This window comes from Trachymyrmex septentrionalis, unplaced genomic scaffold (assembly GCF_001594115.1).
Source record: "Trachymyrmex septentrionalis isolate Tsep2-gDNA-1 unplaced genomic scaffold, Tsep1.0 scaffold76, whole genome shotgun sequence".
NCBI lineage: Eukaryota > Metazoa > Arthropoda > Insecta > Hymenoptera > Formicidae > Trachymyrmex > Trachymyrmex septentrionalis.
In genome coordinates, this window is record NW_017305947.1 from 1,089,943 (window position 1) to 1,105,512 (window position 15,570).

At 36.7% G+C, this 15,570-nt stretch overlaps 1 protein-coding gene across 1 annotated transcript in view; it reads right to left on the reverse strand.

Moving 5' to 3' along the window:
- Nucleotides 1-15,245, reverse strand: part of LOC108754120 (neural-cadherin-like) — a 67,862-nt gene extending 52,617 nt beyond the window's left edge. The window contains exon 1 of the mRNA XM_018496196.1: nucleotides 15,194-15,245. Coding sequence (XP_018351698.1) covers nucleotides 15,194-15,245 — 52 coding nt within the window. The remainder of the gene's footprint in view (nucleotides 1-15,193) is intronic.
- Nucleotides 15,246-15,570: the final 325 nt, after the last annotated feature.

Sequence of the window (15,570 nt, forward strand, 5' to 3'; positions counted from 1 at the left end):
TCACAAAAATACAATAAATTGAATGTGCTTTATACAGGCAAGATTGTATATCGAAAATAATTTTCATATTAAATGTTTAATATTTAATTATTTAATACTTGCGCGAAAAGAATGATTTTGCTAGAAGAAAACTTAATTAAATACAGATCTAAAAATAATTTTGTTGGATCATAGAAATAATTATGTTATAGATAACTCAAGCACGATAAGCAAGGATATAAAGTTTTCATTGCAGTTATTAAGACTGTAATTTTATTACATTCTAATAGCCAGTTGAGCTTCCTACGTAATATTATTTTAATGGTCCGACAAAATTATTTTCAGATCCATATCTAAATTTTTGGATACTTCAGCAGAATTATTCTTTTTGCGGAAGTTTAACACTTTATCGCCTGCAGTGAGATATGATACGTTCATTTTTGCAAATACGAGAAAATTTGCGCAGCTGATCTCTCCCATTTTCCACCAGCACACGTTCTAATAAAATTACGCTCATTCTTTGACCTCTCTCATTCGTCGGCATCGTTTGCACCTGCTATATTTAAATCAGGGAAACCAATTACACTTCGTACCAGCCCCTCGATTCTCAGGATTACGAACGCATATGGAAACTCACAAAGGCACAAACGCAATCTTTTTCCCTGGATGCAATGTACGAACAATGGAAGTTCCGGCAAAAAGATGTTAGACGTTCTGTGAAACGTAACATTGGGGGATGCTAATTAGCGTGGAGATGCTCAACGCGGAATTTTCGCGCAGCGTACTTAAGTGCCAGGTGTGAGTGCCATAATCCGGAAGAATTTAAGGGGATTAAATAATAAAACACACTCATTACGTAAATGAGCTTGCACTATGTAACCGTCGCAGGTCTGCGCTCGCAGACGCGTTTGTGCTCGCGGTGAGCGAGATAAACCCGAAAAGAAGCGTTCTTTCTCTCGGGTTTGGTCCGGGGTTTATGGATCACAAACGCGCGTGAGAGGAACTTCACATACATTCTTTCCCAGCACAGAATTAAGCAGTTTTATCATTCCTCGTAAACCGACGAGGACGGAAATTTAAACAACCCAAGAATTTAGAACGAATTTCTCGAGAGCTTAATGAAAATTTAACAGAAGGATTTAAGAAGAGATTTAAAGAAGAATAAGTTTTTTTTTTTTGTATAATACGTTGTATCTGATTAGATTTTCTATTTTGATCACAATTAAAAAGAATGATAAAAAAATATAGATATATAATATAATATTTATCTTTCACACGCGCGTATGTTATTTATGAAAATCACGTTCTTTATTTTAAATATTTTATACTTTATACGCAATTATTTTTAATTGAATGTTATTATATAAATATTTAGTAAGTATTCTTAAATTGCTATTTCATATTTTGGTTATTCCATAAGAGAAGTATGGAATATATTATAATTTAAATATGAAATATCTATATTTAAGCACTCTTAAATTGAATATTTCATATAATATTTGACATAATAAATGATTTATCATATTTGAATTATTCCACAAGGATCTTTCACTTGATTAACATAACTGATGAGTAAAGAAAAACTTTTAATTTCAATCATTGACGGTCTGCATATACGAGTTCTATTTATTTATTTATTTTTTTTTTTTTTTGTAGAAACTTTACATTGATAATATTTCGTTGACCTCTTTCCATGTTTTAACGTTTAATATCGTTTTCGCATTCAAGAGCATGTAAGTACGAAACAAAATATCAATGGCACGCAATATAATACATTACTGCATATGTTGCGTAGTCGAAAGAACAATATCAATTTGAAATTTAATAATATTGTAGAAATTATTCAAGCGCTGATAAGCATCGATACTTTTGACAATGTACTTTTTGATAACTCTCTTCTTTCTGTATTGTAATATAAATTTTGAAATTTGATTATTTTCGCTTTTTGAAATGTACAATTGTTTCAAATGCACAATACACTTTAATAATAATATCTGGCTTTTAACATTACGCATATTATGTATCTCTTCTCTCTTTATATGACCAAAATGATGGAAATTATTATTTTTGTCACATTTTGCTTAATTATAATATATTATTGTTGTAATATAAATGCATATTATTACCCAGAAACACGCTCATGAAATTTTAATACACATTTTGTACTTATGACGTACCCTTACCTTTTTATATCACAAAATAATACCTTATTCTGTGCAAACAGTATTATTATTTTTTTTTAGATATTTTACACGTTATTTTTAATATACGAGAATTAGATTTTATATTATGCTAAACAAAAGAAAATTGCATCTTGTCGAATACTCTCCCGCAGATACCATGAATGGCACGCGATATATGTCTGAAAATTGCGGTGTGCGATAGTGGGATTAGATACAGATCGTTACGCATTGAGGGAAATTTAATTGTACGAAGCTATAAGCCATGTAGGGCTATAAACCACGATGCAGCCTCAAGCCGAGCAGCATGCGGAAATTCAAGTTCACTAGGACAGTAGTTTGAAATAATTTAATTATACAATACCTATATTAGCTCGTAAAATTAAATGCATTTGGGAAACAATTGAAATCGAAACAAATGAAAATATTTTTTAATAATTTTTCAAAATATATACATTTTTCACGTCATATCGGTGCATCAGAAATCCATACGAATATTAAGTAATAAATAAATTAACAAACAATAAATAATTTAGTAACAAATCATATACAAATTAACGAATATACGTTGCGAATTACGTGAAACTGGACTATATAAATTAATCCGCGGTTCAATTCTCGCTCCGATGCGGACCGGGGAACAAAAAGTCTTTTCGATATGCAAGCACTCATTCAATCGGATTACATAACGAGTTACTTTATTTAAACTACAAAAGCTTTTCGAAAATTCTTTTATAATCTCCGACATCAAATCGGATATCGACAAAGCCCGCGTATCTCCGGGAATAATAAACTTATTATAGGCTTGTTATAAATTCGTGTTCCCGCGGTATCGAATAGACTGTGAACAAATATGTGTTTTCATTTTGTTGATAAAAAAAAACGCGTCTACCAATTTGTGGTTATACAAATCAGTCGTGACGGATTCAACCGCAACTCATCGACTTGACAATGCGTCGGGGTTTGTAAAATATTTCGATCATCATGTGACAGATAAATGGTCGTTCGACAGTACCGCGTGCCGTCAATAAACGATGTTTTCTGGCATGGCTTTCGCGTATAATTACGCATCGTTCGGTAATATCTGATTTGCGGTCTCAATTAATCTCGCGGCGTAAAAAAATATCAGCCATAGAGATATCGATATGATGGCATTCCGATAATAGCGGGTCGATATATTTAAACATCCAACAGTTATGTTTAAAGATCCAACATTTGTGTTTAGTGAATTTTGAATATGTGCATCTCATATATATTTATTTGATATGCGTGTATTTAGAGAAATTAATAGTTATTTTATTTTTAATGTTTAATACCGTTGGATAATATTATGTCATTAATAAATTTGTGTTAGCAGAAATAGCCAATATAATGTATTAGCTTTTCTTGAAAATTGAGAAAAAGATTAGTATTGAAAGTTACTGAATTATCGAATAATAATACATAAAATAAACACAAGCCGCGATATGAATAAAAAAAATCTAATAATAATTATCATTAACAAAAATTAAGTATCCGAAGATCAATTACTACATTTGCGAAATGATTGATATATTTGTTAGATTTTAATAAACAATACATGTATGCAATTTATTAAAAATTCTAATATTACACTATATCATAAATGTGACTAATGACAATAATATTTTACCACTACAATAATGAATATAAAAATATCAAACGCTGGCAGATATATTTGGGGAAAAAAATGCGAGATTTATTGTTTAATTAAAAATAATGTTTGGATTTTTGCAAACAAACGAGACAAAAAAAAAATGATACGCTTGCCCGTCAGTCGCGCTTTTGTAATATTGGACGTGGCTTTTCTTTGTTCATCTCGTGTCTATTAATCTCACGGCGACGCGGGGTGTCTCTGTAAATCCACACGACGGAAATGCGTTACGTAAATAGGATTTGCGGTTTTACGGTAGCATATTTTATGCACCTGTACAAATACACTGGCTGGATTACGATCGAGGAAGATACAATATGTACGATTTGTATCCTCTCGGAGTGCCGCACCGTCGGGCCACTTGGCTACTGGAATTTTTTTGGTATATACCACCGGTATAATGGCAAAATTCCGCGCAATGGAGTTTCTTTCGAATCCGGCCGTCCGTACGGTACTTAACATTAATTCCGCTTGTTCTTAATCCCACCCGTTTTGCACTGCAGCCGTAAATGAAATTTTCCACAAGGTACAAAGCGGGGGCAACTCTTTCCCCAACGTCCTCGGTTTCTTCGTTAAAACACACAGCGAGTAATTGCATTCCTACAAGAAAATAACTCATGCTCAACGGGATTTTATTGCCGACGTGTGTTTTAGAGGTGTAGACAAAATGAACTTGTTAATTATATCATTCACCCGGTGAAACCGCGGATATAAATCTTTGCAATAACTAGGGAAGGTAACGTCAATTCCAGGCATTTCCTCCTGTGCAGATTTCTGTAAGCGCATTAAACGTAGAGGCGAATGATGGAGGCGAATAAGCAAAAATGCGGTGCATGCGCGCGTACATGTAAATATCGTGAAAGAAACACGATTACACAGACTTTTCCCGTGACTTACGATTTTACAGTCTCTTTGATCGTTTCTTGTCGATCCGCGGGATTGAGTTATGGAATATATGATCGATTGTATACTTTCCGGCGCTCCGTAGTCACCGAAAAAGAAGGCTCTTCAAAAAGCCTCGTGGTATCGATGGCAGCGATAGAAAATAAAAAGAGGCACCTCTTCCTTTATACCTCAAAAAGCTCGCAAAGTGCCGTGAAGTGCGCAATCTTGCAGGTAACGCAAATATATGGGCGCGGAAGAGCCGGATTGAGCGATGTCCCCTTTCTGGGTCGGTCGTCATAAATCATAAATGATAAAAGGATTACGAGCGTGTGCCGCCTATCGCAGTCATGCGATCACACGCGTTTAGGTCATTCATATTTTCCGCGAGAAAGGAGAGACCCGGTTGTGCCCGGCAATAATCGTTTCCTCCAACGCCCCAACTGAAACAGGTTTCGTTCGCGCCACTTTTGACACGCCAAATAAATGGCGTTCACTAATTGCCGATTTGTCGCTCGATATAACCCGGAAACAAGAATCATTTTTTTTTTTTTTTCTAGAGATTTCGAATATAATTTTCAGCGAGTCCGATCTCGAGATGCTGTGAACACGCGAAAACAATCTCTTTTTATGACAAATGGCGGAAGATACATTTCTCCATGTATGTACGTGCTATCAAAAATTTAACTTGCGGTATTTTCTACAGAAATGGAGTAAACTAGGAAAATCTCTATCGCAGAAGATATTTTTTCCGAAGTAAGAAACTTTTATACTTGGTAATTTAGTTCCTAAGATATGAAGATGGTGGTACGAGCTGTCCTTGTCACAAATGGACTTTAAAATAAATACTGGCTGGATAATGGTACACGGAGTTAAAAGCCATGTCTATTTTAATAAGAATTAACTGTGACATGCTTTTACGAATTTTATATTTTAATCTTTACACGGAAAAGCCACTGTAGTGGCTTTGAAACAGTTGTATTTTGAGGCAAGAAATATAATGAATTATAACGAATCTTATTCACGAAAAAGCTCTTGACATTTCAAAAATAAGCTCCCATCCCTCTAAGAATCCTTAAATCCTTTCATATATGTTTACATAAAAAAGTTTCAAGAATATTTCTTATTTCGAATAGTACAGAATCATAATGCATTATGAGATTGCGTTCTCGCGATATTAAATAGTTTATATTCCCAGCAGCTATTCATAGCATATACTCGTGACATTTTCAGTTGGATGGCATAATGTATATTTTTCTGCATTGCAGCAACAAGAAGGATTTTCATCGAAATTACATCGGAATGGAGATGTCGATTCTTTTTTTTTTATATTTAAGACGTAATACCCGCAAATTTAATATCAAACGTAAATCCTTGGTTAGTGACGAAATTCCATCAACGAAATACCAAGCATTAATCACTAAATTACCCCGCTTAAGCACATGATGGACAGTTTTTTCTGTACCGTACACGGCGAAATAATGCACGCGACACATTTTGTTCTAATTTAGTTTCGAAACGATTTTCAACGTGCACAGAGCCGCGTTGCAATAAATAGAATTTATTATCGCCGGTCTGCAATGAACGGCTATTCACGTAACGCGAATGCATGTGAATGGGATAAATATAAGATTTCCACGGCAAAAAAGGCATTTTTCGGTCTGCTGCATTTTGTTGTTTGATCGGTCCGCGCCTGATGCGCCGGTGCATTTGTTTCGCCGCAACGAACGATGCATTATGCAACACGTTGCTGGCATTCGGAGAGACGGATTCAGATAATATTTTCATACTCGCAATAACCGAAAGTATCTGCTGCTCAACTGTCTGTAAGGGATACACGCTTAATTTCGCAGCAACATACAAAATCGGCTTTGCAAGAATAAAAATGTTCGGCTCGCATTTATTCGATATTCAAATACAAAAGTTCCTTACGATTTCTCGTTTTTCTAAGAATTTAACGATTTTAATCATGAGACGCTACAACAAATAGTAAACTTCACCCTTTATTTAAAAGAATAATAGCGACGCCAAGGAAAGCTTGCATACATAAATAAAATCTTGAAGATTTCTAGAATACCTTTTCCCAGTTTTAAATCCATTACTTATTTCAATGGTTGTCTTTAAAATAAATTACGTGACTTTGTTCTGTACTTTTGATCAAGTTCTGTACCTTTAAAACTTGCACAAGAATCAGAATGTAAAATGAATAGTAATCCCGAAAGACGAAGCACACAACTTCATATTTGTCATGTAACCATATGTAGGTGAGTGCAAATACATTCTATTGACAAGAGCGGACTGTACGGACAAGGGAAAATGTGCGAATGGAGCTGTCTCTATCTTTGTCCCGCCGTTTGTAACATACCGCTTTCTGTATCCGTTAATGCCGCCATTAATGTTTATACGCGCTCAACTGACCATTTGTAGTATTTTCCTCGCGTTCATAAATTACGGATTTACTGATTACGCGGCAAGTCAATCTCACGGAAATGGAGGGCACATATGTATGCACCGCCACCAACATGGGTCCGCAATTATGCTTTAGTATATAATACCTATATGCAAGAACGTTCCCGAAAAGTTCGGCAACTATTCTCTCAACCTCGAATTTTTGCAGAATTTTTAAATGAATTTTTGCAGATAAAAAATTATCGTTTACCCATTGATCTTTTGACTTTCAAATATTTTTCATTAATCGAATGTAAAATCGAATTCTCCTATTAAAGTCAAACTTATTTAGCATTTTTGCTGAAAATTTAATTTTTTTTTTACTTTCTAGGTATAACTGCTAGTAATATTAAATAAACTAAATAAATCAATATTAAATAATTTTGCAATTGCCAATTTAGTCGTAACTAACAACGTTTCTCTTTGTATGATCGGATTATATTTGATTCTACCATCCAAAAGAACAGCACGATTTCTATTTGACAGACGGATATTTTATCAGGAAAGTTGCTTGCGGCATGTTTCATATTCACATCTAATTGTGTTACGTTCTTATTTTACACGGCGAGAGCTCGCATTCTTTGTTTTCTGTGTAATTAAGTTACGACGCTGTCCCGGAAGAAAATATTATTAATATGGCACGTGTGTGTATATAACTTACATCTCCAGAAGGGAGAGTATTTGCATTTCTAAATTAAAAACCAGTCTGCAGTAATTCCTGTTCGAAAATTGTGTCCCCAAATTATGTCCTTGAAGAATCCTGCGTTAGTGAGAATTTATTATTTATGTAATTAGCGCTTTGCACTTCCTGATGAATGAGAATCATTGTAAAATAATTAACAATCAACGAAATAATTATTCAAATTAAATGAACAACTTTACGAAATGACGATTGTTCTAAGAGATTATACAGAATTTTGGAAACGACGTATACATAAAGTCTGATAATATACGTCGAAAATTTGGCGAAAAATAATGTATATAACTGTATAAATAATTAATTTTCTTACATTCCACAAATAGCGCGTGTAATTTTCATTTGGATGAAACGTGGCTGCGGAAGCCACTGTGATATGCGAAGTTGATATTATGTTATAAAATTAAAATGAGAAACGGAAGCATCAGCTAATTACAGTGTTCCAGAGATTATACGTCCTAGAAATAAAATACGTGTCATATTATATTGGAAGCTATATGTATATTGACATTGGCATAGCGTTAACTGTTCCGTAATTTTGCTTGCGGTTTACCTGTACTTCGAATTGAGCGACACTTTTGTCTCAACAAAGGGCAGAACGTGTTCCCTAATAATAGGAGAAAAGTTGCGAAGAAAAGTTCCGCGGTTGTCACAAAGTAACTGACAAGTCAATTTGAGCGGGTAAAGAACGCGCTGGTGGATCCTCTAATAAACGTCGCGCTAAAATAACGAACTGACAGTTAAACAGCAGCTCTTAACAAAGCAAAGTTTTAATCTATCAAGTGGACCTTTGCAGGAGCGAAGTTGATTCCTTCGACAAAGGCGCTGATATCGTTCAGAAATGAAGGGATTATTTTTAGACTTACAGAGACCTCCGATCCAGAAGACGAGACACGACGAGAAGGAGGTAAAGTTACGGAAACGATGGAGAAAAAAATGGAGAGCGAACAATCTCCATCGATCGGTAGAGACAGTTTGTCCGATAATTGAGACGACGAGGCATCGGTCAACGGAAAATGGAAAAAGAAATCCGGATTTACACGCGCAAGTATACACCAGTGGCGGAATTAAGTTCCACTTTGTGTTCGTATCGTCGCGGTGCAACACGATGAATGAGAATAATCGACGGAATAGCGCTAAAGGAAGGAAAAGAAAGTAATCAGTTGCGCTGTGAATTCGACGAAACAGGTAGACGCTCGATGAGCGTCGAGGTGACGCATGATCGAACAGCATGAATGCGAGAGAGTTCACGCAAAGAATCTCGAAGTTTATTAAGCGACCTTTACTAGAGGAGAAAATGAAGAAGCTCGAGGAACTTGTTTGCTCCGCTTAATGACGTCGAGCGACGCTTCCAATCGCGAAGAAGCGATGATTGAACCAGCGCTGGACACTGCAATAGACTTCGCAACGTCGCTTTCGATTTTAATGAACAGTGCAGTGCTAATAAAATGACGTCAATTCAGTTATTGTCCTGTTATTTATTGTTCCATTATCTTCTGTTACGTTATATATTCTTATCACATTTATTCAGCACCCATTTCCCCTGAGGACATTCAGTGTATCATTTTTCGTTTAGTAATTATGGTGTTTTATATTTTATTCTAATTAATCATATTATTCCTTTACTTCAAAAATGGTACTTCACGAATTAAAAAATTAAGTTTTTCAAAAAAAGAGAAACGCTATTTTTAAAACTAATAAAATAATATTAGCAATGCTTAATAATATCGAATCATTACTTGACTATGTAGAAAGTTCTCCATCTGCTTTTTAATATATACATTTCTTTATTTATTTAGTATTCGAGATTATGGTAATTACTGCCATAATATATAAAATATTAAATTACAGTACCAAGAAGAATTTATATATGGATTCAAACAGAAATAAGGTTTCCTTAATTAATCGTATTGCATAATTATAATTTAGAGCTATTCAAATAACTAACAACTCGCGATCGGTTTCTTCGCGAAAGTTTTAATTGAGAAAAATATGCTCCGATTTACATGGAGGGAAGTCATGAAAATTTGAAGTTTCCGAGAGGTACTCGCAATTAGTTGCAACTTCAACCACGCGCCACGATGTAAAAAGAGGCATTGAATCTTCCGGCGGTCGTGTTAACATCTCTACGAGGAACGATCGTTCATAACGCGAACAATAACAATTTTGACGAGCTGCGATGCTGTGCCAGTACTCTGACGTCCGGCATTTTGGCCCCCACGAACCCTCGAGATTTACCGCTATGCGTGTCATCCGCGGCATCCCTATGATTTGCCCGCTGTCGCCGACGGGGCTCATTCATCGACCAGGCGAACTATAACCCGATGGCATAAATCCGCGGCTTGGTTCGGATTGTACAAAACGCGCCTATGGCGCCTACATGCTTGTCTCGATATAAATCCGCGATTCGACGGGATACCTCGACGCGGTTTCATGTACGACGTAATTACCACCCTGTCGGATTGATTTTCCGTTCGTTCAATTGAACGATACCCCAATTGGCCGCCCGCAGGTCGAGGGTGCTGTGTGCTGGCATACAATACATCCTTGCATGCGTATGTCGAGAGAGAAAGAGAGAGGGAAAACCCTTTCAAAGCTGTACCAGTGGCATCGATTGGCTGATCGACGAAACTGCGTGCGGCTGTTTGTATTGCGACTCGGTGAAAAGAATCACCCTTTTGCCAACAACATGAAGGAAATTCACCGCCACGGAAATAGCAACCTGAGTATTGAATTTTTGTCGTCGCCCTGTCGCGATGCACTTTGTGGACAACGACTGGCTGTGGCTGACGATTTTTCTCCGTCTCGTTTTAACACTCAGCGAAAGAAGAAGCTCGGGAGGAATGATGGCTATATGTACTATCGGATGAATAGGATTGGTGGGTGAAAAGGATTTTAGATAGACCTTACGAAAACGGCGTCAAATGATTGTCTCCGATTTTGTGCAGAGCGAAGTCATGCATAAGTCTATAACGATGAATGAAATATAAATGAAATTGTTATATTTACGGAAAGATTTTATTGTATGTGTGTGTGTGTGGAATAAAATTTAGCTAAATATAGTTCTGAAAATAATTGTGTTGGTTATCAAAATAATTATGGACAGTTCAAACATAATGAGCAAGTTGCAAAAAATTTTCTAACAACCATTTCGAGCGTTCCACATAATTATTTTGATAGCCCAATAAAATTATATTCAAATCTGTACCTAGTTAAATTTTTAGATAATTCTTCAAAACTGCCCTGATAAGAATGTTCGCAGCTTTTCTAAATATCCATTCAATTATTGTCTAATATTTTCGTTCGTAACAATACCGCGCAGATAAAAGTTTAGATAGAGTTTCATATAATAATTGAAAGAATTTTCCTGGTAAAAAATTAGAAATATACACAATTTGCGTAGATACAGTACAATTATTGTTGTTTAGTAACAAAACAGATTATTATATTGCTTCAAATACTATGTAGTCCATTTATGCCCGTTTTCACTAATGTAGATTAACTTTTTAATCTCGGTTCAACTTACTTTTCGTTTTTTTCTAGTTTTAAAGATTAGAAAAAGACGAGAAGATTAAAGTTAATCTACGTTAGTGGAAATGGGCCTTATATAGTGTCGCATTTTTGTTCGGTAAACGTGTTCAAATTAGGCGCATCTTTGCGAAGTAACTGCAAGCAAAGTACACCTAAGCAATTTTATTTTTTCAGTAACTGCTTTAAAAAAAAATGAAATTTTTATCAGGATGTTTTTTCGTATAGTACTAACAATCAATAACAAATGAGAAATCTTAGTTCAATAGTGTGGCACACATTTCTTATCTTTGGTAGTCATTGAGTCTCGTTTCTGTCTCAACACGGGGACGTGAAGAATAAAGACCAACGTTAATTTAATTTGTGACGCCGATAAATTTTTGCTGTCGCCGACATAATTTTCCTGACCTTTCAGAATTGCAAGGACTCGCGGATTCACCGAGGAAAGCGTATTGTACTCAAACTATTGATCGGTAGTGCCGCACTAGTGCCGCACCAATACTCGTAATCTCGACCATACTTTACACCAGCGAATTCACCTCGATCTCGACCGAACGAGTTTTACAAATTAAAAAAGAAAAAAAGGAAATAACAAAAGTGCGGAACCGAGTAAGCTATTTCGAGCGGGGTTTCGTTTCGAGTCGTACAAAAGTATCACATACTCCGAACTGGGGCAGGTAGAAAAAATTCGCGCAGCCATTTTCAGGATCAAAAAATCCGATTGTTATATTTTCATTTCAGTGTTATACGCTGATAGAACTTGACGATATTTAGCTACATTTTATTTGTAAGCCTCTGCTGTAGGACGACAGCTTTTACATAAAATTTACCTGCGATTAATCTCGGTAATTCTCATACTTAGCGCAGGATGTCCTTCGCTTCCTTGTTTCTCGGCAATTAACGATATGTCCCGGTCATTCTCGCGCGAGAAGGTAAGCCCGAGTTGTACGCTATAAGCGTTGAAAATTTAGGATGGCTTAACGTCGGGCACGATTATCGGTCGAATTTAAATGGAAGACGTGCTTAAATTTCAGTTCCCATCCGTACTGTGGATCCCTATAAAGAAGCTCTGTGTCAAGATAACCATCGGCGCGATTAAACGCGAGGGTAACCTAGTATTTTTGCCGCTGTGAATCTTGTAGTCAGATGTTCATGGACAAAAAAGAAGAGAGAGAGAGAGAGAGAGAGAGAGAGAGAGAGAGAGAGAGAAGAGAAGATGAATTTCTGTTAGAAATGTGTGGTAATTCTGTGATTCCTCTTTCGAACGGATAAACAGTTATCCAGTAATGACTTGCTACGAAACGAGAAAAAAGTTCGGATAATCTGCCAACTTTCGTGGCTACGTGGAAAGGCGAAGACTGGCGAAATGCCTTCCGTCTGGAGTTTAAACGCTTCTTTCGCTCGTTAACCCGTTGATCACCTGTTGGCAATCCGACACGGAGATTCAACATCAATCTGTATTCGGGTCGAGGAAACGAGAGGACACGAAATGACCGTTACTTGGAATTAATTTGGCCAAACGTCATGAAACGCGTTACGTTCTCTCGCTTAGGACCATCCATACCGATTTCTCCTCCGTGGCAACACTTGAGAACTTGTTGTGAAATTGCTACGAAATTGCTGTGAAATTAGAAACGATCGTAACTTCCGTTCTTGTTAAGAGACATCTTGGGGAACTCTTAATTGTCTGAGATGTGGAACTTATTATTTCGTCAATTCCTTTAATGCAATCCAAGACAAAGATTTAATATAAGTTAGTGACTTAGCGTTAATGGAACACGAAATGCGGGGCGAATACCGAAATGAATTTGCGGAAATGCGAATTTCGTAAAGCATTTCGTTGTGTTCTGTCGCGCTAGGACCATCATTTCAGAGCAACGTTAACTTTCATTGGTCGTTACAGTTGGAAACATTGCAGCAACATAATTGGAGGAAATGAACTGTCTCTATATTCTCGTTCTCTCGTGTAATTTCCAGGATACATTTAACAAAAACTCAATAATCACAATGCAGATGAATAAAGAAGTCGCACTTGGCGCTTCGGTGTTCACGAAGGTGTACGATTTAACGGCGAAAATAAAGGCTTGACTAAATTTTCTGTGTCCAATCAAACGCAGTCTTGTTTCACACCCGCGAGCGTATTAATTTATCAGGTTGTGTACGAGCAATTTGTCGGCATGCGTGACGCACATGCAAAATTCGCGAGAGCAAGTCGTATCTTTCATTAAAATTCGCATCGTGCCATTGTTTCGCACTTGCAACGAATTTTTGCAGTTTTGCGATCGGTGGAATAATTAAACTCATGGAATCATCAACTCTCTCTCTCTCTCTCTCTCTCTCTCTCTCTCTCTCTCTCTCTCTCTCTCTGTAGCTCTCTTTTTCTTTCGAAATATAGTCTCGCTTTTAGGGACGCTAGGATTTGTCACTGCTATTGACACCGCTGCTCTCCTTGAATAAAAAACGAAATCGATGACATGTGGTAACGAATTTCACAAAGCGACGGGTCCTATCCCGTCAGTTTCCGTCCATACCACTTCCGTCCTGCACTTCCGTGAAATTCCTACGGAGTTGTTTTTGTTGATCCGCTCGTTGCAAAAACATCCCTATGTTGTCGTTGTTACGGATCGTGTTACGAAACGCGGTGTAACGGGAAGGTAGATTACTAGGAGAGATCGAATAATATAACGGAGGTTCAAATATACCTACTAGTTTCACACATACCAGTTAATATTGCACGATTTTCTGATTGATAATCTTTCATTAAAATTTTATTTGATGATCTTTCATTCAAAAATTACCTTGCTTCTTTTTCGTTCAAACTTTCATCCATTACAAACATTGTATTTCGTATATATAATTCTACTATAAATCTTAAGAATGTGTTGCTGAAAAAATGCCTAAAGATATCTTTGTCTAATTGTCTAATGTTCTATTGCTTTGCTTATTTTTTTGCGTTACCACTCATAACAAATATTGTGTGTTCTGATTTCTGCTATAAATTTTAAGGACCTACGATCGAAGAATTGCCTAAAAATAACTTTGACTGGCTGTCACTATTATATTCGTTTAATTAGTATTGACCTATTAAATAGAAGAAATCAATAATCAGTAATTGAAGATTCTAGATATACATTTGACAATTGCAAGGTCCTTTGATCGACAATCGACTTTTTTCAATTCATGAAAAGAAGTTTAAAAATTTAGTTCGTATAGATCTGAAAATAATTGTATTTGGCTTATCAAAATAATGATTAGAACGCTCAAACTGATTCCTAGAATGTTAAAACCCTTTTACTGCATTGTTTAACGTTTTAAACGTTCTCATCATTATTTTCATGAGAAACGCACAAAATTACATTCAGATCTGTATATTGCTAAACTTTTAAATATATTAGCAAAACTGTTCTTTTCATGTATATAATGAAAATACATAAAATATGAAGAGAAATAATAAGTTCGTCTTTAACGAAGAACTTTTTCCCTTCTGCAGCTAGATCTCCTTAAAATATCGCGAAGCGAGAAATTATTCATGCGATATCACTGTCAACACGCTCGTTGTGTATGATACTGAAGAAACGTGTAGGGGAAAACGAGAAACAATCGCACGAAGTGCAACAAAATGAAATTCTTGACACGACATCGCGAACGTTCTCAGATTACTGCTTCAGCAGTGATTGCGAATTGTTTTGCCACATTTACACGCTACTGAATCGGCGAACTACTCTCATCGCGTGAACAAACGGACGCGCGATTGTGCCCCACTTTCCCCTTTTCGTGGTCGACTCTTTCCACGATCTCAGGACATACCCAGGTAGGTGCTGTTGGTAATAACCCAGAAGAGTTTTAGCGGATCAACCATTAAACCACGTTCATCACATAAACTAGCCGGTCCGATATAGACGACGGACCCAGACCACTACCAGGCTGCCACTACCGGTTCCCCGCGGACGGTATCACCTAGTTTACCGCTTCCGGTCGACCTCCCGCTGGTCGGAACTGTCGTGCGCGGTCGACACACACACTCTCGCACACACACGACGAGCCCGGGAGAGGACGTTTATCTCCACTGACCACCGACGCTGACCAACGGACGTCGTCCACACCTACAGACACAGGTGCACACGTCACTGGGAGACGATTCACCACGATTCGCCGTGTCACTGTCTTTCCGGACTTACAGACTG